General features: G+C 36.6%; 1 protein-coding gene across 1 annotated transcript in view; it reads right to left on the reverse strand.

Annotated features, from left to right (window-relative positions):
* Nucleotides 1-27,799, reverse strand: part of ASCC3 (activating signal cointegrator 1 complex subunit 3) — a gene marked incomplete at both ends in the record, with an annotated part of 318,402 nt that extends 290,603 nt beyond the window's left edge. The window contains 3 exons of the mRNA XM_079716820.1: nt 7,004-7,563; nt 24,596-24,746; nt 27,710-27,799. Of these exons, the coding sequence (XP_079572946.1) occupies nt 7,004-7,563; nt 24,596-24,746; nt 27,710-27,799 (801 nt within the window). The remainder of the gene's footprint in view (nt 1-7,003; nt 7,564-24,595; nt 24,747-27,709) is intronic.

Here is a 27,799-nt window from a genome sequence, read left to right on the forward strand (position 1 = left end):
AGTTGCTTCCATTAAAAGAACTTATGCAACAAAACAAAAGAGGGTTTATTGGAATATTCTATCCTTTTTGCTCAAGTTTTTCTGTAAACTTAAGGCTGCTTAAGTTTTTCTGTAAACTTAAGGCTGCTATTTTAAAAGTTTATTAATTAAAAAAAGATGATAAATGATTCAAGGAAAAAATAATGTTAAATCTATATCAATCAAGGTGATTATTCTACTGCTGATAAATATTTGTAAAGTTTAAATGATCATACACTTGTGGTTTAAACAAAAACTACCTAGTAAAATATAAAAAAGATGCCTAACAAATCTTTGTGAAGAAAATGAATAAGTAACGAAAAGACGTAATTAATGATCAATATGAGGTCATTTTCTATCAGCATTAGTTATCGGGTCATAAAATATACATCTCTTTTAACATTCTCATTGGAATCTACTTTATTTTTCAGATACAATGAATGTCCTTGATGTCACTTTATATTTTTAGAGTATTTCAAATGTTATCATCATTATTACTGATTGCATAAGAAAACAAGTAGTTATAAACAGATTAAAATTTTTAAAGAAGAAACCCATTTCCACTGTGAAACAAATACACCTGCTATAACTGGATGTAACTACAAGGACATCAGGCTTGTCCCAACTACTTTGTATCTGAAGATTGGGAAACTGCCAGATGTCTTATTATTTAAAACCAATACCTGCGATATGAATAAAAGCTAAAACATATGTGGGGGGAAAAAATAAAGAGAAGAGCAACAAAATTAAAAGCTGGTTCTCTGAAAACAAACACTCCTCTATCAAAAATTAGAAAGTAGAAAACAGGCAGAAATACAGGGGCAACATAACCAAAAGCTAGTGTAAAAAAAATTTTTTTTTAAATAAGAAGACATTATGAATAACTTTAGAGCAAAAAGCTTGAATACTTGGCTAGTGAAATGGCTAATTTCATAGAAAAATATAATTATCAAATTTGATTTAAGAAGAAATAGAAAATTTGAATAAATCAACGACTGGAAAATCTGAATTGCTAATTAATGTCTGCCCTACAAAAAGACAGGCAACATAGTTTTAGAAGCATACTTGCTTCAAACTTTCATGAAAGAAATAATCGCTTTCTTATAGAAACCTTTTAAAAAACAGATAAAGAAAGCTCCAGAAGTTTATTTTATGAAGTCAGAATAACCTTAGGTATTAGTATTAAAACAGGGTAATTTACAAATTCTCTACTCAGGCTGGGATTCTAAGAATAATAGAAGGATTGGAAAACCATGTGATGCACCAGTGACTATCCAATAAGCCCCAAGAAAAAGAGGAGGCATTCTGATTCTCATAAATTAAACTAAGGCAAATCCATGTATTTCCTTTCTTAATTATAAAGGGAGGCATTTTAAAACTTAGAGTTGTATCTACACCTCTACTGTATAAACAGCATACATTATACACTGTAGTAAACATGGTATCCAAAGAAAAACTATACTCAATTTAGGGAATGTCTTCCTTTGAGATAACAAGCAATTTTAGATTAGCACATGAAATGATGTGCATATTGAAAACAAAGAATAATGAAGTATGTTAAAAGAAAATGTTAACTGAGTAATTCTGAAAAAAGTTTTGAATTAACAGTCCATATGGAACTCAGTATCAGAATAATTACATAAAGCAGAGTATGTTATTTATAACATTGTAAATTACTCTTAGTTTGGTTTGTGGCATAAAAAATTATTAAGTATTCATACATGCCAAAATAAAGTCTTAAACAACAAAAGAAAATGACCGTGAAAATTAGGACAGCATTTATTTAGCATTTATTTATCTCTCAAGAAAAATGTGCTATGCAAATTGTTGTTGCACTGCAGAGAATGAGATAAATTATATTTTCAGAATAACTAATGTTCATTATTTACAGGTACTTAATCTAACACAACAACTTAACAAAGCTAAAACCAAGGTCACTTACGACTTAGTTAAAACTACTTGGAATGTAAATACTATTTATTCCTCACATACTATAATTAATTAGATGTATAGTAAGTAAGGTTAAAGCTAGGTACCATTGTATATTTAAAAGCTTACTTTACATTTTCATGAACGTGGCAAATTGATAGCTTCCTTGATTCTTAAAAACAAAATATGCTGATTTTTAGTTGCCTTAGTGAAAACAAATTTACAGCCATCATATGTATGTGTGTGCGTATGTGCACATGTACATATAAAGCTGGACAAATAACGTATTAAATTTTAAATATTTTAAAAATGCTTACAGCAATTCCTAAATCTAATAGTCATACTTATCTATGTTTATCAACTGGATAAACATTATCCAGAATTTTTTTACTCATCTCAAAGACTATTAAACACAGAAATTTATTCTTTATTCTACTAATAAAATGTATTTATCTTATTTCTTTCCCATATCGAAACATTACAGATATTTCTCAACTTATAAAATCCATATGCTCTTCCAAATTAGTCATAACATTCATTGTATCAAACATAATTTTCATGCCCATTCTCCTTTTAAATATACGTATGAAAATTCCAAGAGGAGGAGACTTAAGAAACCAAGATAATGGGAGTGAGTTGATTAAACTTTGTTACCTTTCCTTTTTGTCTCCCAAAACCTAAGAGTACTTGACACACAGCTGAGAATGAATGAATAAATGAGTGAATGAACAGTGGCAAACAGAGAAGAATAAGACTAAATGTACGAAATTTGGTAAAAGGTCTTACTCCTTGAACAACCATTCCAACTATGAGCAAAATAGTTTGGAATCTGTTATTACCACAAATTGGAAACAAGCAAGTATTTTTAAGTCCTCATTGTGAGTTTAAGTTAACATATTAATAATACCTTTTCGAGACTTCCCAGGTGGCGCAGTGGTTAAGAATCCGCCTGCCAATGCAGGGGACACGGGTTAGAGCCCTGGTCCTCGAAGATCCCACATGCCGCAGAGCAACTAAGCCCGTGCGCCACAACTGTTGAGCCTGCTCTCTAGAGCCTATGAGCTGCAACTACTGAGCCCACGTGCCACAACTACTGAAGCCCGCGCACCTAGAGCCCTGTTCTGCAACAAGAGAAGCCACCACAATGAGAAGCCCGCACACTGAAAGGAAGAGTAGCCCCCGCTCGCCATAACTAGAGAAAGCTGCTGAACTAGATCTTCTATCTATAATTAACAGTGTTCCTGGTTACAAGTATATGAACTTATATTTATCTATTTTATCATGTCATATTCAGCCCATCATTCTAACAATTTGAGCCACAAAGAAGATAAAAGCAACATTCAACCAAAATAAATACAAAAACACAGCCAGTGCTTTCCCAATATAGACCATAAAACTTAAGAGACCTGTTATAGCAGGTAACACTTCAACCACCTTGACCTTTCCTAAATTTTACATTCAGCTAAAAGTAGAACATGAATTTTCCTCATGAAAATTGCATCCCTTAAAAAGTAAAAGTAGGAATGAATAACCTAAAATGGCAGACAATGTGGAAGTAATAAGAACCTTGGGAGAAAATGGCTAGATCACTTTAGAGTATGCAATATGGACATATTCAGATATGCACCTACAAATTAAATACAAAGATACATCTGATCCAAATAACATTCTGACTAAAACCAGTGAGACTAAAAAGAAAAAAGTTCAAAAAAGATGGGAGGTTCAGTCATGTCTTTGGAATCGTCTTTCTAAGCATAATACCAAAAAAAGATTCCTAAATGAAAAGATGAATAGACTTGCCTATTTGTACACTCAAAACATCACAAAAATTTTTTTAATCTCATTATAAATTCTCTTATAAAGAGTAACTGAACTTCATCAAATGGAAAATTGGCAATTCTCACTAAGCAGTAAGTGGCCTATAAATATATGGGGAAAAAAATCTTTAACCTCAGTAGTAATAAGAAATATAATTAAAACAGTGAGATATAATTATCTCCCTAATAAACAGGGTTGGCAAGAATGTAAGTACAAGGATACTCTTATACACTATAGGCAGAAATGTACACTGGTAGATTCTTTCAGGAAAGAATTTTGTCAGTACTTTTGGATGCAAAATTTTCAGTACTAGTAATATATTCAAGGGAAAAATATGTATTAGCAAATATTTAGCATAAGAGTTTTTACTGCAATGTTATTTATAATAGGGAAAGGCTAGATTTAACTTAAATCTTCAATAGCAGAGTATTAATTTAATAAACTAGGATATGATGATAAATGTATACTATGCAGCCATTAGAAGTTATTATACATTAACCAAATCACCATGTTATATATCTGAAACTAATCACATTGTAAATCAACTATACTTCAACTAAAAAAAATACAATAGATAATATATTGCATGTTTTATTGTCATAAAAACATGCATAGAAGTGTTAAGTAACAAAAAAGCATTACATATACTATAGGACCCATTTTCCTAAGTATTCATACTTTTTAAAATAATTACTCCAAAATATTTGCAGTGGCCATCACTAGATAGTAGTGAGAATCTTACAGGTGATTTCGTTCCTACATTTTATGTTCTAAATTTTCTACAATGATACTTTGTTTTAAATTAGAAAAATAAAGTTGTGTAAAGAACAGTTGGCATTAAAAAATGAAATGGCATAAAAGACTAGAATTTCCACCACAATCCTGAAAAAAATAAGAGAAAAAAATTGGATTTTAATAAAACACTATAGCTATGCAGTAACTATAAACTGAAAAATATTAGAGGGACATGAGAGACAATATGGTAGCAAAATCACAATAAAACTAACATAATTACATATATGTTTTTAAAACCTATTATAGTAGTGTCTATAAGGTTAAATCTCTAAAAATATCTAGGCACGTAAAAACGAGAGAAATAACAAAGAGAGTTCTTTTACCAAGCTTGAAGCAAGGAAATAAAAGCAGGACATATGTTCTTCCCTGAGGAAGATGGGAGAAGCAAGTCCATTCTCACTTTGCATGCATCTTCCCCTACTGAGAATATTAGCTTAAGATAGGAAAGAGCAGAACAAATACCATAAATACTGAATGCTACCCATGGAGAAATATTGAGTTCTACCTTATGGAGAAAGTAGTAAGGAATCACCTAACTTCTTCAAATAAATAAGTTCAGGTGTTCAGACCTTGATGAATCATATCCCAAGGTTCAAGAACTGCTTACAGAGTTGAGGTCAGAGTCATTAATATCTCTGAGAAATAACAAAGGAAAACAGAAGTGCCAGATGAAGGCAGAATTCCCCAATTTAAAAAAGAAATGATAAAAATAATGGGTTGTGAAAATTATTTAACTTAAATATCAACACATGGAAATGTAACAGAAGAACAGAATTCACAAGTAAAATCATGGCAAAATAGTCTTAGTTCTTTTTCCTATGAGATTATTAGGTTAGTTGTTCTTAGATTGGATAAGCAACTGAAAGTTTGATATCTTTGAAGATGAGATGATGAAAGCATTCTACAGGTCAATACTGTTAGATCTATGGAGAACTGAACAACTGTACACAGATTGTGTTGATATAATGGATTGTTAATGTAAAGGAAAACTGAAGGAGTTTTACACTTAGAAAAAAAGGCTAAGGAAGGGAAAAATTTAACTGCCATCACATGTCTAAATCAGAACTCACTTCAAAAACTCAATTCAAAAGATTTTCTTTAGAATAGTGAGACTTAAAAAAGCAAAGCAGAAAAAAATAGCAGTAAAAATAATAATTCTCTGAATTAAGACCCAGCCTCCAAGCATCATTTTATTAATTACTTGAAACATCTATATATAACAAGGCATAGATAAAAATTTATTTACTGATCTATCAGGTATACACTCTAATAAAACTTTGATATATGGAAATAGCTAATTCCCTAAATTAATTCTCCTCTGCGGGGTGGGGGGGGACCTAGAGTTTTTTCTACATTCCTGATACTCCATGTGATTTTAAAGTTCTTAATTTCAATAATAACAATAACAAAAATAATCACAGCTACCATGTAACGAGTATTTATTAAATGCTACTTATCATCTCACACATGGTATCTCATTTGAGGCTTATACCAATTCTATAATCTACACATTCTTTTTATCCTGAGAGAACCCAGCAAAAAAAGCCTCTAGGGGATTCAATTACCTGAACTCTCACTACCAAACTGTGGGAAAGGAAAGACTTCTGATTTCAGTCTCTGCCGTTTCTACAACAATATGCCACCTCTCTTAATCCTTCATCAAATATGTTACTCATCCAGTATTAAAACTGGGCTGACATTATTTTAAATTTATATCAGATAATGAATATAATGCCAGTAATTGAGAGCAAAACTGAACTTTTCATGTGACGGTAAGAGTAATTCATCATTTTGAATAACATAACCAAATGGTGGCATAGAAAGAAATTAAAATAATGTTTCCTTTGTGTGATATAAAAAACTTATAAAGACAATTATTTATTGAACAAGTAGTATAAAACAGTCCAATTACTTCTAGATCAGTCTGTTTTTCAAAGCTTACTCTTTTAATCATAGAAACTAGTCAAAAATATTCTTCTAAATCAGTAAGTCATTCAGTATATAGATAAAATTTCTAATGTGAAGTTTATTATATTTTCATCAAAGAACTCATAGAAATATATAATGCTGTACAAATGTAAACAGTTATTACTAGATTAACCATATAATTTATCATTCAAACCTATATACTTTTTGAAGATGAGACACTACTAATTATTACAATGTAACAACAGGTTTAACCAGAACTGTCCCAGTAACCAGGACTTGTGGACACCCAAACTACTGCCCTAGACTCTTCTACTATTCATGACACCCACAGTCCTCCTACAACTACGTAGTGGAAAGATACGCATGCCTACTATGTAAAACCATTTGGCTACATATTTGACCACTGTAGCACAATATTAAAGAAATACTTTCTTTGCCAGCCACCCATATTTTAAAAGGCTATTTCATTAAGATAATTCACATTAAGATAAAACTGCAATTACTTCAACTATACCTCATCCTGAAGTTCATCACCACTTTTAACAGAAGCAAGCATATCATATAAAGTACAGCAAAGATCTTCTATTCTTGTTGCTTCGGCCATTTCATTTAAAGTTGCATTTAAGTACTTCTCAACTTCACACCACAAAAAGGAGTCATTTGCTTTCTCCACAGGCTTGAGGTCTGGGGCGGAATGCTCCTGAAAATGGTCAGTAAGAAACTTCTTGTAATCCAAACTTATAGTTTTCTGGGATTCACCATTTATTGGCAGCTCATCAAAGTGGTCCAAATCATGCATGTCAAATGAAAATGCTAAATTTTTACCAAATAAAACTCTATCACCATATTCATCTGTTGTCATCTGGACGAGAGCAGTAAGACTGTCTTTACAAAAACGAGAAGTAATTCGATTAGTAGCATTACAAGCTGCAGTGGCAGATGATGAGGGAAAGGGACCAAACATCTGTTTGATAGCCTTTGTCTCCTTGTGACCAACAGAGTCCTTCAAGTGAAATGTCTTGAAGAGAAATGCAGCCGCACTTTCAATTGCTTCTTTCCCATTATCCGTTCCAACTATTCAGACAAAAGAAACAGCATTAGCTCAAATGGATCATGGTTGAAGTTTCCATTTTCAAAGAAACTACTAAATCTTCCTCTGAGTAAATCCAACAGTGAAAACAGACTGACATTTTGCTATAGATGGATAAAGATAACAAATTCAGGAACAGGAAAATCCCTTTAAGTCCATTCCCAAATTCCCAAAGAATTGTATTAGGTAAATAACCCATTATCAGTGTTATAGCAAAGTAATTACCTACAACAACCCCTTACCTCTTTCTAAAAACAATTTGAAGCATTAGCTAAATCTTATTTAAAACCAAATTTTAAAAACTGATTTGATGAGCTAGTTAAATAAGTAAGGTGCAGCGCTTCCCTGGTGGCGTAGTGGTTGAGAGTCCGCCTGCCGATGCAGGGGACACGGGTTCGTGCCCCGGTCCGGGAGGATCCCACATGCCGCGGAGTGGCTGGTCTCGTGAGCCATGACCGCTGAGCCTGCGCGTCCGGAGCCTGTGCTCCGCAACAGGAGAGGCCGCAACAGTGAGAGGGCCGCGTACCGCAAAAAAAAAAAAAAAAGTAAGGTGCAAAAAAAGTCTGAATTATAGACTTTTGGAGCTGGAAGGAAGCCTCACAAATCCATAACTTTCCTTCCACGTACTATACATCTGAGATGGCAAGAAATAAATTTACATAGTTTTCATTCAAAAATATTTAATATGTAAATCAACTACACTTCAATAAAAAATAAAGTTTTAAAAACAGTTAATACCTTTTCTACAAGGGTAGAAAGGTCAAGGATGAACATAAAAAGAATCTTTTAAAATAAAGTCAGCCATATTACACATTTTCTTTTAAATTCTGCTCTTGAGAAGAGGCCAGAAGTAAATTCTTACTAAAGTAAGAGAAAGTAAAAAGGAGCAGCCCCTAATTTCTTTAAGGCATTAATATCTCATATCTGATTCCCTTAAATAAAAGAAGAACCTGTATCTGTGTCATAGAATTCAAAGAATATTCTAAGAGCAGAAAAAAGGAACTTCAATCTTGAAAAGGTCCCAAAAGTCAATGGGACTTACCTAAAGTAATATTGGTAAAGTTAGCAATAATATAATTAACACCATCATCTTCCTGAAACCATGGATCCAATCACATTAATCACAAATCTTGAGCAGCTTACGATATAGTTCAGAAATTCAACCCAAACTCCTATACTTTGTTTTCAAGTCATGCCAGGAACTGACCCCATTCTTTTTTTCCAGCTTTACCGGCTATTATACATTTCCTGCTCCGGCCAACAAGAATTTCTTAACCTCCAAAACCCAGGTCCTGTTCTATTCTATGCCTATTTCCTATGCCTTTATTTTAATCTTCCCCAAGGTCTCTGATTATTCAAATACTAGCCACGTTTCAGAATCCAGCTCAGTTGCCTCTTTCAAAGTGAGGATAATACTGTGTACATTGCTGTATTCCCTCACTGTTACCTAGCCAAAAATAGGTGTCTCAGCAGAGATTTAAACTGTTGAATTGAAGTGAACCCAGGCCTCAATGACACCAAACTAGTGTTCCTACATTACACCACATTGCCTGAGTAACTTTTTATTGTTACTTCTTATTGTTTTATTTCATTTGATATTTACAAATGTGTGTAGAAGACTAACAGTTTATGTAAGTGAAGATAAGCAATTTTACAATGTATGTCCGTTATTTAATTCTTTAAGTATGAAGTCTACTTTTACGAGTATAACGAATTTATAAAACACCATCTGATATATAATTATTCTTTTAGTATTTAGGAGAATACATGACAAAAATCTTCTAGAAATTAACTAATGCTTTTGAATTAATTAATTGAATAGGATTTGTGTATATTTTACTTATTCAGTCTACATACGAGGTTTGGAGAACTTAGGTTTTGGATAACTTAGGGATTGTGATAACTCTACAGATAATTCAACAGGTTTGGGACTACCGAAGTCTGACCAAAACTGGAATTCACATTTACAAATTCATTCTTTATCTAACATTGTAAATGTTACTCTTTGGTAAAGATAGTATCATTTTGCATCTTGGGATTTTCCTTAAACAACTTACTAAGAACTTTTACATATCTCAATTCTTCCTAACAAAATTATCTCCATCTTTTAGATGCTAAAATAGAGACTCAGAATTAAATTTGGGAGAGATCAAACAGCTATCTAGTTATTAAACAAGATTCAAAGAAATCTTCTAACTCCTAAAAAAAGTTATTTCTAACTACACTACACTTCTAGAAAGTAGATTTATCTCTAATTCTCATTTAATAAACAAATAAATAATCACCACCGTAGGAAATAAATAAATTTAAGAATAGTCAATTTATTACCAAAAGTGGAATTAACTTAAATACCTATCATTAGGTCACTGGTTAAATTATGTTACAGCCATACATTACATTCATTAAACATAATGCAGTGGATCCATATATCTTGCCTCCACAAGATAACCTCCACAATACATTAAGTGAGGGGAAAAAAAAGTAAGTTATGAGTTCACTTCTGAAGAAAAAAAAATAACTGCAGATTCATAAAACATCTACAAAGATCAAAACCAATTTTCTCAAGGTTTCAAATGTTTAATTTGAGCCCTTTTGTAATCTACAAAATTTCAAAAATAACAAATACTTTAAACTCTTAAGCCTAGTTCGGTAAGGGTGGTTCATACATGTGAATATCCTTGCCTAACTACTAATTTTTCTGCACAACCTACTCCATCCCATCTCTGTGCTGGACTGCTAAGAACGGACACGTGTCCACACCACAAAGGGGTTTCTCAAAACTGAATCTCTGCAGCGCGCTACTTGAGAGTCTGGCAGTTCCAGTTTTTCAGAAGCATTAGCAAACAGCATTTGTTGCCACTGCTGGCTCTCCAACAAAGAAAAAGACGATCACATTTTGAAACTAACGGCGAAGTAACGACTTCGATGGCGCCGCATAAAGGCGATCGCACACGCGTCTTCCAGCCCGGAGCCGAGACGCGGTTGCGGCGCACCGTCCGCACGCGATGACGTATCACCATAGGGGAGCGGCAGTCAGAGGACCCCCGATAAGAAGGCAGCTCAGGATGGAGCAGAGAACTGTAGGCCCAAGGAGGGCAGCGACAAAGGCGCCCCCCCAATTTGCTAGTACAGCTCCCCCATCAAGTGGTCTTTTGATGACTGAAATGTGAGGGGTGTCTGTAAAACAGAGAAAAGATCTGAAGGGAATGAATGCAATCACATGTCTGACTTGTCAAAGGTCTGGCAGGCCCCAACCTACTCTCAACAAAATGGAACCTAAACGCTTCTCTGCTGCTCCGCTTCTCCACGAGCCGGCTGAACCAGCACACAAATTACTGACCACATTGAAAGGGGGGAGGGGGGCGCTGGGAAAATGTGTGTGGTACACTTCCAGAGTAGAAATTTTGAATAAGTAGCCGTGTTCTTGCTTTCTCGCACACTATATCCAAAAATGGAACTTGTTAGATTAACCATGATCTTGTTCACAAATAACCACTTTTTCCCCCCATTTCCTTTTACATTTTAAGTACAATTTAGTAACAAGTAATCTTTTAAATGATTATTAGGCTGAAACTCTTCGGTCAATTACACCACTGACTGTGCTAATCTTTCTGAGAGGAATAGGGATTTTAGGAAATTAGTTTTGTCCTCAAAATAAAGTCTCAGTAAAGAATAAAATATACATTAAATAATCAACTGACTAAAGTTTGAATGAAACTTAAGATCTCCAAACCTTTAAGGAAGCTAGTCTAGTTACCTACCACTTGAACATCTAATTTTCTATACATAAAACACTGGTGCTGTAGCCCAGAAAACTGGCTCTATGCACCTAGCACTTCAACTGCAATACATTTAAAGAGATATGCTTAAAAGGTCACTAGAATACTTTTTATTAATAATAAATTATTATTGCCCTGCCTGCTTTACAGTTATATTGAGAGCAAATGAGATGTATGTGAAATGTAAAAGTGTAAAGATATAATTAGTAACTGATTATTGTAACATAAAACAAATTTGTAAAATTAGAGTTGAGTAGTGACAATCAAATCATCCGCAACACACAATTTACTTATATACTTTTCTTTTGATTGCAAAATATTAAGAATTAAAAGCTTGTAAATTATAACTTTTTAGCTGCCTACCTTTATAGTTGAGGAATTCTTTAAAAGGATGAGTAGGAAATTTTAATTGAAAAATGAATAAAAATATCCATCAACTGTTTACATCCTTAATTGCTAAATATTCAATTTAGAAGTTGTCAACAAATGATTTCCTTGACAAATTAATTCTTCAATGTGTAGGATAAAGTATTTTACAAATTTATTTTTTCATGTTATGGCCAAACTTTAGATGTCCATTTTACCCCGACACTTGATCTGTAACTGTAAATACCAATATATTATAACCCTGCATCACATTATTAACTTAAACTCATTCCATTTGTTAAAAATACCAGCAAGGCAGGCAAGTGGCTATAAACATTTTATACTTGAATAGAGATTAGCTAACCGATAGTTATGACGATTTATTTTACAAATATGTAAAATACTTGTACCAGCAACTTTCCTAGGACAGCATTACATATAAAAAAGTACAAAAATGATTCAACTTAAACATAACTATCCCATAATCTCATCATTTTTTCCCTTTTACATATTTGTGTCCACTGCCTGTTAATGTACTTTTTTTCTAACAAGTATATTATCTAAAGTTGTCACATGAACCTTACAAACATTCTCCTCATTTTACAGAGAAACACAGACATAGAAAGGTTAAATAACTGAAGTTTATTCCTCCAAAAGGACTTCAAGTAGTGAGACATTCAGCCATGTCTCACTACTTGAAGTCCTTCATGATAAATCAAGTATCCTTAATATCTGTGGGCCAGTTTTTGGACTCTCTTCCATCTGGTTTATTCGTCTATCCTTGGATCAATACTTCACTGTTGAAATTACTGATCTTTATAATAAGTCAATATCCAGAGAGTAAGCTCTCCCTCTTTGTTTCTCAAGGTTGACTTGGCTGTTCTTCACCTTTGAATTTCCACATAACTTTCAGATTACCTTGTAAATTTCTACATTCAAACACATACCCACAAACACAAACCTGCTGAGATTTTGACTGGGATCACATTGAATCTGTAGATCAATTTGGGTAAAAATGATAATCTTTATAGTAGTGAGTGTTTCAATCCTTTGTATATCCCTCCATTTATTTAGGGCATCTTTAATTTCTCTCAATAATATTTTAGTTTTCCAAGAGGAAACCCTGCTCACCTTCTGTTAAATTTACTTCTAGGTATCTGATGATTTTTAATACTTTTGAAAATGGCATTTTTGAAAATTTGCTGCTCGTAAGTAGAAATAAAATTGATTTTTATACTGACCTTGCTAAATTCATTTTCTAACAATAGAGTCATATGACTAACGGCAGTTTTTTCAATCTTTATACTCTTTCTTTTTCTTGCTTTATTACATCAGCAAGGACCTTTAGTACAGTGAGAAACAGAAGTGATGATAGGCATTCTTCTCGAATTCGCCATCTCAAAAGAGAATATTTTTCAACATTGTAACGTTAAATATAATGTTTGATCTAGGGTTTTTTATAGATACCCTTTAGCAAATTAAGGAAGTTCCTTTTCCATTCCTAGTTAGCTAAGTATTTTTTTAATCGCAATTGGATTTTAGATATTCATAAAATGCTTTTTCTTCATCTACTAAATAATCATATGACTTTTAAACCTTTATTGCTTTACATGAATCACACTATGTTTCCCATTTAATAATTTAATAATTAACATTTTGTGCACTCACATGCACTTGCGCCCTCTCTCTCACGTGTATTCCTTTAACTGATCCACTTGACAGTATATTGCAGTCTTCATGACACTGAGATTTAGGATATCTTACATAGCCACACCACCTATCTCACCTAAGATCTTACCTAATACTACCTAATGATACCCAACACATATTCAAATTTCTACAATGGCCCCAAATATATCTTTATACTTCTTTTCTGGTTCAGGATTAAATCAAGGATAGTATATTACAATTGATTATTATATGCCTGTAACCTCCTTTAATCAACAATATACCCTCCTTTCTAAATGACATTAAATGACCTTGCCCAGTAAAGCCAAAAAGGCACATAGATTTCTTTGTCTGAAGGTTGATAATTACAGATTCAATTTCTTTAGTAGTCATATATTCAGATTTTCTATTTCCTCTTTTGTCCATTTTAGTCATTTTTGTCATTTTGGTCCTTTGAATCTGTCAAAAGCTTTGCTCATTGTCTCATCTTCTTCTTTTCCATCTGGCCTTCTCTTCCAGAATGGACAGTCACCTTTAGGAAAAAGTGGCCCAAACCAGGGTCATGCTTTTGGGGTTTATTCCTGCTTCTAGATCTTGGCCCCATAATTCTTCACTGGTTTGGTAGTATGCTGATGCAGTCAAACAAATTTTATGTTTTATAGATTTTCTAGTTATTCTCAGCAGAGAGTTGTTCCAAATTACCTTGTCTGCCAATCTATGAAAAGTAGAACTCAACTTTTTTGGAATCCACAATTTTCAAGATAGCTATTTTTCACAAATACTTCTGCAAAACCTCCTGCCATAACCCATACACAACAGGCCTTTATTATTCTAAATGCCTACCCTTGCTTCCATAGACAGAATTGCCAGATCCTGCTAATACCTTCTTATACTTCCTTTTTCCAGTCATTACTTTATAAACTGCTTTCCACTCTCAGTTTTGATTCCTCACTTTTTTATAGTAAAATCTTATTTCCTTGACAACTCAAAAAACATAATGAATTCCCAAATTCCCTAAATCACACTTTGTAAGTTACTCCTGTCCTACCTTTTGGTTCATGCTTTTCTCAAAGATAAAGTTATTACAAGTAAAATGCATAAAAACACCAAAATCCAAATAAAGCAGGGGTTATAAATTAAAGAAGGCAAAATAAACGTGTCTGTGTATGGCAAAATAACTTGAACACTGATCTGTATTCAGGATTCAGAGTAAAATTATTAGATCATTCTATTTGGCCTTAGTAGAGAGATTCACTTACAAAGCTGATTAGGGAACTGCTGGGTCTTTCTACTGATCTTTCCACCATTCTTGACCCCCATCCTACTTTCTATGTACTCTGTGAAAATCTTAGCCTCCTGAAATGATCATTTAAAACTCCAAATAACAGAAATACATGCCTAATACATAATGCATTTTACTGACTGTCATTCTCAATCTTGACCCCTTTATTTTCAAAACTGTTTGTACTTAGAGCACATAAAATATATTGACAAAGTTTCATTACGAGCAGAATATAGGTTAATATGACTATGCTTATCCTTCAAAATCCATGGAGGAGATAGCTATATCTACAATGAGTAATTAAATAAACTAAGATTAAGTGCCAAAAATACTATTTTTAAATAATTTATAGTATTTTCTCCCTGAAGCTAAGTTTTATTATTAAAATGCTCTTTGTGGGGAGAATGAAATTATAAAAAGGTATAAGAATATATCAAATATAAATATGAGAGGAAAATAAGTGCTTTAAAATTACAAAAATTTTTAAAAAGCTACCACTTGTAAGACATTGTCAGCATCAGAGGTAGTAGAGACCATGGTTGACTTTTAGTTGGATTCTCAATACTTCATTTACTTATTGAACAAATGTGTATCCCTTGCACCACATTAGGCACTGGAGTACAAAGACACTGTGATTCCTAGAATCCCTGTATCATCAAGGCATTCACAGTCCATGAGGGAGAGGACAGAGGTAAATATCAAATAATGAGAAAGTACTCTAAAAAATATAGAATAGATGCCATTCTAATGGAACACTGTCTACTAACACTGGAAAGGAATAACAAAGGACATGGATGAAGTTAGGCCATTTCTTCAGAGATGAGAAGCATTTTACCAGATGATCACAATGGGGAAAGTTATGCTAACACATAATGACAGAGAGACTGCTTAGGAAAGTAAGATAGTAAACATTATATATGTTAGGAACAAAGGTTGCATGTGACAGAATGGCAAGGAGATGAAAAGGTAAATTATTTCAATTCATAAAGGAACTTTTCCCATTCTAAGGAATTTGGTCTAAAGAGCAAGCTGGGAATAAAAATGAGCTTTGCTTCTTATAACAATCAGTCTTAAAAAAAAAAAAAAGATAAGTCTAGTGACTGTGAAGAAGTTGAATAAGAAAGGAAGGGTGAGGCGATAGGCTACTGCAGTAGTTCAGACATGCTATGGTAAAAGCCTAAACTAGGGCAAATATGTAGATGGAGTCAATTTGAGAATATCTGAAAAGTAGACTTTGACAGAACATGATCTCTAACTACAAGGAAAGGAAAGAATTTAGGATTTCCATCATGTTTCCATTTCAGAATTTTGGTCTAGGCCTACCTGTACCACAAATCAACCACTGGATTCACTTAACCTTCAAGGACCCTGTTTCTTCACATACAACATGAAGGGATTGGATAAAATGTTCCCTGATGTCCCCTCCAGCTTAAAATACCTATTACTCTGACTGGTCAATACACATGTACCTCATACTACTATGCTCAACTGAAATATAAGTGATTGTTCTTTTTACTTTATTCTCTTGCTCCACGTTTTTAACACAATTACACCAAAATTACCTGTGCTAAAAGAATGATATAAGAGAGACAGAGGAAGATGGCGGAAGAGTAAGACGCGGAGATCACCTTCCTCCCCACAGATACATCAGAAATTCATCTACACGTGGAACAACTCCAACAGAACACCTACTGAACGCTGACAGAAGACCTCAGACCCCCCAAAAGGCAAGAAACTCCCCACATACCTGGGTAGGTCAAAAGAAAAAAAGAATAAACAGAGACAATAGGATATGGACGGGACCTGCACCAGTGGGAGGGAGCCGTGAAGGAGGGAAGGTTTCTACACACTACAAGCCCCTTCGAGGGCGGAGACTGCAGGTGGCGGAGGGGGAAAGCTTCGGAGTAGCGGAGGAGAGCACAGCAACAGGGGTGCGGAGGGCAAAGCGGGGAGATTTTGGCACAGAGGATCGGTGCCCTCAGGCACACACCAGCCCGAGAGGCTTGTCTGCTCGGCCACCGGGGCGGGCGGGGCTGGGAGCTGAGGCTCGGGTATCGGCTTTCAGTCGGAGCGCAGGGAGAGGACTGGGGCTGACGGCAGGAAGAGAGCCTGAAGGGGTTAGTGCACCACGGCTAGCCCGGAGGGAGTCCGGGGAAAGGGTCTGGAGCTGCCGAAGAGGCAAGAGACTTTTTCTTGCTTTTGTTTCCTGGTGCGCGAGGAGAGGGCATTAAGAGGGCTGCTTGGGGAAGCGCCGGAGACGGGCGCGAGCCGCGGCTAAAGGCGGGGACCCCGGAGACGGGCGAGGGACGCTGGGGCTGCTGCTGCCGCCGCCGCGGGGCCTGGGTGCGAGTGCGGGTCACTGTCCACCCCGCCTTCCGGGGGGCCTGTGCACCCCGCCACTGCCGGGGTCCCGGGACCCGGGGACGGCTTTCCCGGGAAAGCGCACGGAGCGCCTCGGGCTGCTGCTGCAACGTCACGCCGACCTCTGCCGCCGCAGGCCCGCCCCACACTGCGCGCCCCCCCCCACCACCCCTCTGCCTGAGTGAGCCAGAGCCCCCGAATCAGCGGCTCCTTTAAACACGTCCTGTCTGAGCGAAGAACGGACGCCCTCCGGCGACCTACGCGCAGAGGCGGGGCCAGGTCCAAGGCTGAGACCCGGGAGCTGTGAGAGCAGAGAAGAGACAGGGAAATCTCTCTGTGCAGCCTCGGAGGCAGCGGATTAAAGCTCCACGGTCCACTTGATGTGCCCTGCGTCTGTGGAGTGCATGAATGGACAGCGAATCATCCCAAATTGAGGAAGTGGACTTTGAGGACAAGATTTAAGACTTTCCCCCCTTTTCCTCTTTTTACAACGAATTATCCCAAATTAAGGAGGTGGACTTAGAGAGCAAGATTTCAGACTTCTTGCCCTTTTCCTCTTTTTACAACGAATTATCCCAAATTGAGGAGGTGGACTTGGAGAGCAAGATTTTTGATTTTTCCCCCTGCTCTCTTTTTGTGAATGTGTATGTGTATTCTTCTGTGTAAGATTCTCTCTGTATAGCTTTGCTTCCACCATATGTCCCAGGGTTCTATCTGTCCGTTTTTTTTCAATAATTACTTTTTAATTTTAATAACGCTACTATATTTTATACTTCATTCTATTTTACTTTACCTGCTCTTTCTTTTTTTCCTACCTTCCCTTCCTCCCTCCCTCCCTCCGCGCCTCCTTTCCTTCTTTCTTTCTTTCCTTCCTCCCTCCCTCCCTCCTTTCTTTCTTTCTTTCCGTCCTTCCTCCCTCCCTCCCTCCTTTCTTTAGTCCTTCCTTCCTTCTTTCCTTTCTTTCCTTCTTCCTTTCTTACTCTCCCTCTTTCTTTCTTCTACTAATTCTTTCTTTCTACTTTTCCTCCCTTTTATTCTGAGCTGGGTAGATGAAAGGCTCTTGGTGCTGCAGCCAGGAGTCAGTGCTGTGCCTCTGAAGTGGGAGAGCCTCTTCAGGACACGGGTCCACAAGAGACCTCCCAGCTCCACATAATATCAAGCGGCGAAAATCTCCCAGAGATCTCCATCTCAACACCAGCACCCAGCTTCAGTCAACGACCAGCAAGCTACAGTGCTGGTCACCCTATGCCAAGCAACTAGCAAGGCAGGAACACAACCCCACCCATTAGCAGAGAGGCTGCCTAAAAACATAATAAGGCCACAGGCACCCCAAAACACACCACCAGACATGGACCTGTCCACCAGAAAGACAAGATCCAGCCTCATCCACCACAACACAGGCACTAGTCCCCTCCACCAGGAAGCCTACACAACCTACTGAACCAAGCTTAGCCACTGGGGACAGACACCAAGAACAACAGGAACTACGAATCTGCAGCCTGCAAAAAGGAGACCCCAAACACAGTAACATAAGCAAAATGAGAAGACAGAAAAACACACAGCAGGAGAAGGAGCAAGATAAAAACCCACCAGACCTAACAGATGAAGAGGTAATAGGCAGTCTACCTGAAAAAGAATTCAGAATAATGATGGTAAAGATGATCCAAGATTCTATTTCCAAGATCCAAAATCTTGGAAATAGAATAGACAAAATGCAAGAAACAGTTAACAAGGACCTAGAAGAACTAAAGATGAATCAAGCATCGATTAAAAACACAATAAATGAAATAAAAAATACTCTAGATGGGATCAATAGCAGAATAACTAAGGCAGAAGAACGGATAAGTGAGGTGGAAGATAAAATAGTGGAAATAACTGATGCAGAGCAAAATAAAGAAAAAAGAATGAAAAGAACAGAGGACAGTTTCAGAGACCTCTGGGACAACATTAAACGCACCAACATTCGAATTATAGGGGTTCCAGAAGAAGAAGACAAAAAGAAAGGGACTGAGAAAATATTTGAAGAGATTATAGTTGAAAACTTCCCTAATATGGGAAAGGAAATAGTTAATCAAGTCCAGGAGGCACAGAGAGTCCCATACAGAATAAATCCAAGGAGAAATACGCCAAGACACATATTAATCAAACTGTCAAAAATTAAACACAAAGAAATCATATTAAAAGCAGCAAGACTAAAACAACAAATAACACACAAGGGAATCCCCATCAGGATAACAGCTGATCTCTCAGCAGAAACTCTACAAGCCAGAAGGGAGTGGCAGGACATACTTAAAGTGATGAAGGACAGAAACCTGCAACCAAGATTACTCTACCCAGCAAGGATCTCATTCAGATTTGATGGAGAAATTAAAACCTTTACAGACAAGCAAAAGCTGAGAGAGTTCAGCACCACCAAACCAGCTTTACAACAAATGCTAAAGGAACTTCTCTAGGCAAGAAACACAACAGAAGGAAAAGACCTACAATAGCGAAACCAAAACAATTAAGAAAATGGGAATAGAAACATACATATCGATAATTACCTTAAATGTAAATGGACTAAATGCTCCCACCAAAAGACACAGATTGGCTGAATGGATACAAAAACAAGACCCATATATATGCTGTCTACAAGAGACCCACTTCAGACCTAGAGACACATACAGACTGAAAGTAAGGGGATGGAAAAAGATATTCCATGCAAATGGAAACCAAAAGAAAGCTGGAGTAGCAATTCTCATATCAGACAAAATAGACTTTAAAATAAAGACTACTAGAAGAGACAAAGAAGGACACTACATAATGATCAAGGGATCGATCCAAGAAGAAGATATAACAATTGTAAATATTTATGCACCAAACATAGGAGCACCTCAATACATAAGGCAAATACTAACAGCCATAAAAGGAGAAATCGACAGTAACACAATCATAGTAGGGGAGTTTAAAACCCCACTTTCACCAATGGACAGATCATCCAAAATGAAAATAAATAAGGAAACACAAGCTTTAAATGATACATTAAACAAGATGGACTTAATTGATATTTATAGGACATTCCATCCAAAAACAACAGAATACACAGTTTTCTCAAGTGCTCATGGAACATTTTCCAGGATAGATCATATCTTGGGTCACAAATCAAGCCTTGGTAAATTTAAGAAAATTGAAATTGTATCAAGTATCTTTTCCGACCACAATGCTATGAGACTAGACATCAATTACAGGAAAAGATCTGTAAAAAATACGAACACATGGAGGCTAAACAATACACTACTCAATAACGAAGTGATCACTGGAGAAATCAAAGAGGAAATAAAAAAATACCTAGAAACAAATGACAATGGAGACACGATGACCCAAAACCTATGGGATGCAGCAAAAGCAGTTCTAAGAGGGAAGTTTATAGCAATACAATCCCACCTTAAGAAACAGGAAACATCTCGAGTAAACAACCTGACCCTGCACCTAAACCAATTAGAGAAAGAAGAACAAAAAACCCCCAAAGTTAGCAGAAGGAAAGAAATCATAAAGATCAGATCAGAAATAAATGAAAAAGAAATGAAGGAAACGATAGCAAAGATCAACAAAAGTAAAAGCTGGTTCTTTGAGAAGATAAACAAAATAGACAAACCATTAGCCAGACTCATCAAGAAAAAAAGGGAGAAGACTCAAATCAATAGAATTAGAAATGAAAAAGGAGAAGTAACAACTGACACTGCAGAAATACAAATGATCATGAGAGATTACTACAAGCAACTCTATGCCAATAAAATGGACAACCTGCAAGAAATGGACAAATTCTTAGAAATGCACAACCTGCCAAGACTGAATCAGGAAGAAATAGAAAATATGAATAGACCAATCACAAGCACTGAAATTGAAACTGTGATTAAAAATCTTCCAACAAACAAAAGCCCAGGACCAGATGGCTTCACAGGCGAATTCTATCAAACATTTAGAGAAGAGCTAACACCCATCCTTCTCAAACTCTTCCAAACAATTTCAGAGGAAGGAACACTCCCAAACTCATTCTATGAGGCCACCATCACCTTGATACCAAAACCAGGCAAGGATGTCATAAAGAAAGAAAACTGCAGGCCAATATCACTGATGAACATAGATGCAAAAATCCTCAACAAAATACTAGCAAACAGAATCCAACAGCACATTAAAAGGATCATACACCATGATCAAGTGGGGTTTATTCCAGGAATGCAAGGATTCTTCAATATATGCAAATCAACCAATGTGATACACCATATTAACAAATTGAAGGAGAAAAACCATATGATCATCTCAATAGATGCAGAGAAAGCTTTCAACAAAATTCAACACCCATTTATGATAAAAACCCTGCAGAAAGTAGGCATAGAGGGAACTTTCCTCAACATAATAAAGGCCATATATGACAAACCCACAGCCAACATTGTCCTCAATGGTGAAAAACTGAAACCATTTCCACTAAGATCAGGAACAAGACAAGGCTGCCCACTCTCACCACTCTTATTCAACTTAGTTTTGGAAGTTTTAGCCACAGCAATCAGAGAAGAAAAGGAAATAAAAGGAATCCAAATTGGAAAAGAAGAAGTAAAGCTGTCACTGTTTGCAGATGACATGATACTATACATAGAGAATCCTAAAGATGCTACCAGAAAACTACTAGAGCTAATCAATGAATTTGGTAAAGTAGCAGGATACAAAATTAATGCACAGAAATCTCTGGCATTCTTGTACACTAATGATGAAAAATCTGAAAGTGAAATCAAGAAAACACTCCCATTTACCATTGCAACAAAAAGAATAAAATATCTAGGAATAAACCTACCTAAGGAGACAAAAGACCTGTATGCAGAAAATTATAAGACACTGATGAAAGAAATTAAAGATGATACAAATAGATGGAGAGATATACCAGGCTCCTGGATTGGAAGAATCAATATTGTGAAAATGACTCTACTACCCAAAGCAATCTACAGATTCAATGCAATCCCTATCAAACTACCACTGGCATTTTTCACAGAACTAGAACAAAAAATTTCAAAATTTGTTTGGAAAAACAAAAGACCCCGAATAGCCAAAGCAATCTTGAGAACGAAAAACGGAGCTGGAGGAATCAGGCTCCCTGACTTCAGACTATACTACAAAGCTACAGTAATCAAGACAGTGTGGTACTGGCACAAAAACAGAAAGATAGATCAATGGAACAGGATAGAAAGCCCAGAGATAAACCCACGCACATATGGTCAACTTATCTTTGATAAAGGAGGCAGGAATGTACAGTGGAGAAAGGACAGCCTCTTCAATAAGTGGTGCTGGGAAAACTGGACAGGGACATGTAAAAGTATGAGATTAGATCATTCCCTAACACCATACTCAAAAATAAGCTCAAAATGGATTAAAGACCTAAATGTAAGGCCAGACACTATCAAACTCTTAGAGGAAAACATAGGCAGAACACTCTATGACATAAATCACAGCAAGATCCTTTTGGACCCACCTCCTAGAGAAATGGAAATAAAAACAAAGATAAACAAATGGGACCTAATGAAACTTCAAAGCTTTTGCACAGCGAAGGAAACCATAAACAAGACCAAAAGACAACCCTCAGAATCGGAGAAAATATTTGCAAATGAAGCAACTGACAAAGGATTAATCTCCAAAATTTATAAGCAGCTCATGCAGCTCAACAGCAAAAAAACAAACAATCCAATCCAAAAATGGGCAGAAGACTTAAATAGGCATTTCTCCAAAGAAGATATACAGACTGCCAACAAACACATGAAAGAATGCTCAACATCATTAATCATTAGAGAAATGCAACTCAAAACTACAATGAGATATCATCTCACACCAGTCAGAATGGCCATCATCAAGAAATCTAGAAACAATAAATGCTGAAGAGGGTGTGGAGAAAAGGGAACACTCTTGCACTGCTGGTGGGAATGTGAATTGGTACAGCCACTATGGAGAACAGTATGGAGGTTCCTTAAAAAACTAAAAATAGAACTACCATATGATCCAGCCATCCCACTACTAGGCATATACCCTGAGAAAACCATAATTCAAAAAGAGACATGTACCAAAATGTTCATTGCAGCTCTATTCACAATAGCCCAGAGCTGGAAACAACCTAAGTGTCCATCATCGCATGAATGGATAAAGAAGATGTGGCACATATATACAGTGGAATATTACTCAGCCATAAAAAGAAAAGAAACTGAGCTATTTGTAATGAGGTGGATAGACCTAGAGTCTGTCATACAGAGTGAAGTAAGTCAGAAAGAGAAAGACAAATACCGTATGCTAACACATATATATGGAATTAAAAAAAAATGTCATGAAGAACCTAGGGGTAAAACGGGAATAAAGACACAGACCTACTTGAGAATGGACTTGAGGATACGGGGAGGGGGAAGGGTAAGCTGTGACAGGGCGAGGGAGAGGCATGGACATGTGTACACTACCGGGCGTGGGGTGGATGGATGGTGGCAGGCAGCCGCTGGGCACGGGGAGATCAGCTTGGTGCTTTGTGACCGCCTGGAGGGGTGGGATGGGGAGGGTGGGAGGGAGGGAGATGCATGAGGGAAGGGATGTGGGAACAGATGTATATGTATGACTGATTCACTTTGTTATAAAGCAGAAACTAAAAAAAAAAAAAAAAAAAAAAGAATGACTAGGTAACCACTTGAGATTAGATCATCAGCGAAGGCCTCATTACGGAAATAATTTTTAGGTGAGCTCAGAATATCAAGAAAGGATGTACACACTCTAAGAGTAGGACAGAAGAACATTCTCAGCACAGGAAACAGCACGTACAACGATCCCCAAATAGGCACCAACCTGGTGAGTTTGCAGAAGTAAGAAAAGGCCATGTGTCTGAAGCACAGTTAGTGAAAGCAAGGATGACTCAAGGTCAGAGAGAAAGGTGAAGGCCAGATCATACAGAGCCAAAGTTATCAGTCTGAACTTTTTATAGATAGAAAGCTGAATTTGAAGTTAGAACTACAGTACTGTTAACTATGCTTTTTAATTATCAGTCTGGAACGGGACAATGCATTTCCATGAAGACTCAGATGTTTTACCAAAGAGTCACATGATTTGTTTTACTCTGTCTTCAATCTTGGGAAACTAACCTGTGTTAAGCACAGAGTGTTACAACCTCTAACTACAATTTCCTTCAAATGTAATCAAATGATGTAAATATTAGTGTGCAACAGGAATTGAAGAAAAGTTCAGCTTCAGTACTGGCCCTCACTGTGTGTTAGGTGGGCATCTTAAGGTTCCTTCCAACTACCAAAAATTTTTAATTTACCCTAATCCTTATTTCAATAAAGAGAGTGGTTTAAAACTCTAAATTCCTATAAATCCCTCAAGTTGACTGTATTATAATTACTAGTTTACTTTTGCCTCCCTGAATCCTAAGCTCTTTGATAGATAAGACTGTCTCATAATTATGAATACTTCCCTGGAAATTTTAACCTTTCACTCTATAGCATATAGTTTAAAAGGAATCTATTTTTGAACTTTAGTGGTTTAAAAAAAATAACAAAATTATACCTATTTGTTTTGCAGCCTGCAATATATCTTTTAAGTCTTCATTTACACTTTGCATTTCACTCTTCTCTAGCTTTTCATTCAAAAATTTTACAATCTTCATCCATGTCAGGTCCAAACCTACAATTTGTTCATGAAGTTTAGACCGCTTCAACTGAAACAGACAGAATAATACAGAAACATACTGATTAAAGGTTTTCTCAAATCTATCATTTATTACATATATTTTGCATTACATTATACAACTTGGCACTACCCACAAGAATTCAAAATTGTATCTACTCACATCCAAATTTACAGCTCCCAGAAGGAGCTTTATTTAACTGTGATTTAAAAGAATCTCACTTGTTTAAAGATATGTTTTTAAAAAGCTTCTTTTTTTTACAGTTTAATCACAATGAATACTCATTATGAAATCATTTTCATACGGCAAAGTAAAAAGCAAAAAGTCCAACATCCAGATAACAATTGGTAACACCCCACATACCTCTTTTCCATTTTCCTGCTCGTTTTTTTAAAATTTATTTTATTTATTTATTTGTTTGTTTGTTTGTTTTTGGCTGTGTTAGGTCTTCGTTTCTGTGCAAGGGCTTTCTCTAGTTACGGCAAGCGGGGGCCACTCTTCATCGTGGTGCGTGGGCCTCTCACTATCGCAGCCTCTCTTGTTGCGGAGCACAGGCTCCAGACGTGCAGGCTCAGCAGTTGTGGCTCACGGGCCCAGTTGCTCCGCGGCATGTGGGATCTTCCCAGACCAGGCCTCGAACCCATGTCCCCTGCATTAGCAGGCAGATTCTCAACCACTGCACCACCAGGGAAGCCCCCTCCTGCTCGTTTTAACATAGCTTAAACCATACTGTATATAAGAACTTTATGTGATGCTTTTTGATGAAAGGCATTTAAAGAAAATAAGACTCCTATGACAGGTTCAATATATTCAAATCAGTATTGCTTTCCTAAGTCTGATCCTAGAACAAGTTAGGCATCCAGGAGATTCTTATCTATACACACACTTTCCTTGAGACTATAAATCCTTCCATTCTCAAGAACTGACACAGAAAGCAATAAAAATTTTACTTCATGTCATTGGACTTGATCCATGGATTAAACTTCACGACGTCTTGTGACCAAATGGAAAGTAGCAGGTCTGACAGAAAACTGTAATTTTGCTCTTGGTTCTATTGACAATATTCCTATTACTTTCATAATTCACTATTACTTCCCTGCCTCAGTTTGCTAAACTGAAATGGAGCTAATTAATCTGGGTTTAGGGGGAGGAAAACAGGCAAATGTAGAGATGAAATAAGACTGGCCCTAAGTTGAATTAAGTTGTTATAATGGGTCATAGGTACACAAAGTTTCACGTTACTTTTCTCTCTCTTTTGTATATCTTGGATATTTCCCAAGATAAAAAACTTCATTAAAATGAGGCTCATTATATCTGCCACTTTCTTTCCTCAGAGGGGGGAAAAAGTGTTTAAAAGCCTACAAGAATAAATTAAATGACACGGGATGAGCATGTAGTCCTTATAACTTTCAAATTTTAAAATCTCCTGTTGCATCTCTTATATAAAATAACTTGTAGGGCTTCCCTGGTGGTGCAGTGGTTGAGAGTCTGCCTGCTGATGCAGGGGACACAGGTTCGTGCCCCGGTCCAGGAAGATCCCACATGCCGCGGAGTGGCTGGGCCCGTGAGCCATGGTCGCTGAGCCTGCATGTCCGGAGCCTGTGCTCCACAACGGGAGAGGCCACAACAGTGAGAGGCCCGCGTATCGCAAAAAAAAAAAAAAAAAAAAACTTGTAAAGGGTCTTGGTTAGGCAATGAGAGGAAATATTTCAAGTTTAAGATAGCAATATTAATTAACTGTATAGAATATATCCTTATTTTAATTGCTGTGAAAATGCAAAATAGCTCCCATCATAAAGAAGGTTAACTGTTTTGTGTATAGAAAAATTCTGTATCATTAGAGGAAAAATCTACCTAAAGACTGTTACAAATCTTTTTTTTCCTAGTATCAACCTTTCAGTGAAGCTATTAATTGTAAAACTGCATAAGGGGGCTTCCCTGGTGGCGCAGTGGTTGGGAGTCCGCCTGCCGATGCAGGGGACGCGGGTTTGTGCCCTGGTCCGGGAGGATCCCACGTGCCGCGGAGCGGCTGGGCCCGTGAGCCATGGCCGCTGAGCCTGCGCGTCCGGAGCCTGTGCTCTGCAGCGGGAGAGGCCACGGAAGTGAGAGGTCCGCGTACCAAAAAAAAAAAAAAAAAAAAAAAAAACTGCATAAGGGCTTTAAGCAATAAAATTCCAACCTACTAGGAAACAATGTTAATATTCTACAAGAGTCAAATAAGGAGTCAGAAAAGGGACTGCTGTTTTTTAAAAAACAGCATAGGGCCAGTTCCTTCATATACTAATATTAAATGGCTCATTCCTTCATATGCACAGTTCATGGACCTTTAGGCCTATTACATCCACAACCAATTATAATGACAAGACAGAAGTGAATTATGAGACCAGCTACAGAGTTTAAGAGATCAATATTCACACTTGATAAGAATTTGACCAGAGATCTGAAAACTTACTCAGATGATCTAGAGGTAAATTACTGGATTAAATTACAAAATTAATTGAGGCAGGTATCTTAGGAACAGAAAAGTTAACAAAGGATTCAATATCATAGTTCTGTTTGTTCTCTTTCACAATAAACTTATAAGTGCTTAAGGTAAGTAAGTATTCCCATAGCAAACATCAATATGCACATTCCCCTTCTTGGTATAATACCAAAAAAGATAAAACTTTCCATTTTTAAAAATGCACACAAGGACTTCGCTGGTGGTCCAGTGATTAAGAATCAGCCTTCCAATGCAGGGGACGCGGGTTAGATCCCTGGTCGGGGAACTAAGATCCAGCATGCTGCGGGGCAACTAAGCCTGTGCAACACAACTAGAGAGCCCACGCACCAAACTACTGAGCCTGCATGCCACAACGAGAGAAGCCCGCGAGCCACAACAAAGACCAATGCAGCCAAAAACAAACAAAAAAAAGCACACATAATTGAGAAAAAGAATGCCAAATATTTGCCCGTATCTTATGTTTATAATGGTTTTCATCTAAAAAGTTTACCTGTAAGTCAGTCACTTCTTCATTATAATTATCTTGCTTGGTGACATTTGAAAAGGAGCGCAAGGCTCCTGTGAGACGAGGTAAAGCCAT

Source organism: Hyperoodon ampullatus (assembly GCF_949752795.1).
Source record: "Hyperoodon ampullatus genome assembly, chromosome: 12".
Lineage (NCBI taxonomy): Eukaryota > Metazoa > Chordata > Mammalia > Artiodactyla > Ziphiidae > Hyperoodon > Hyperoodon ampullatus.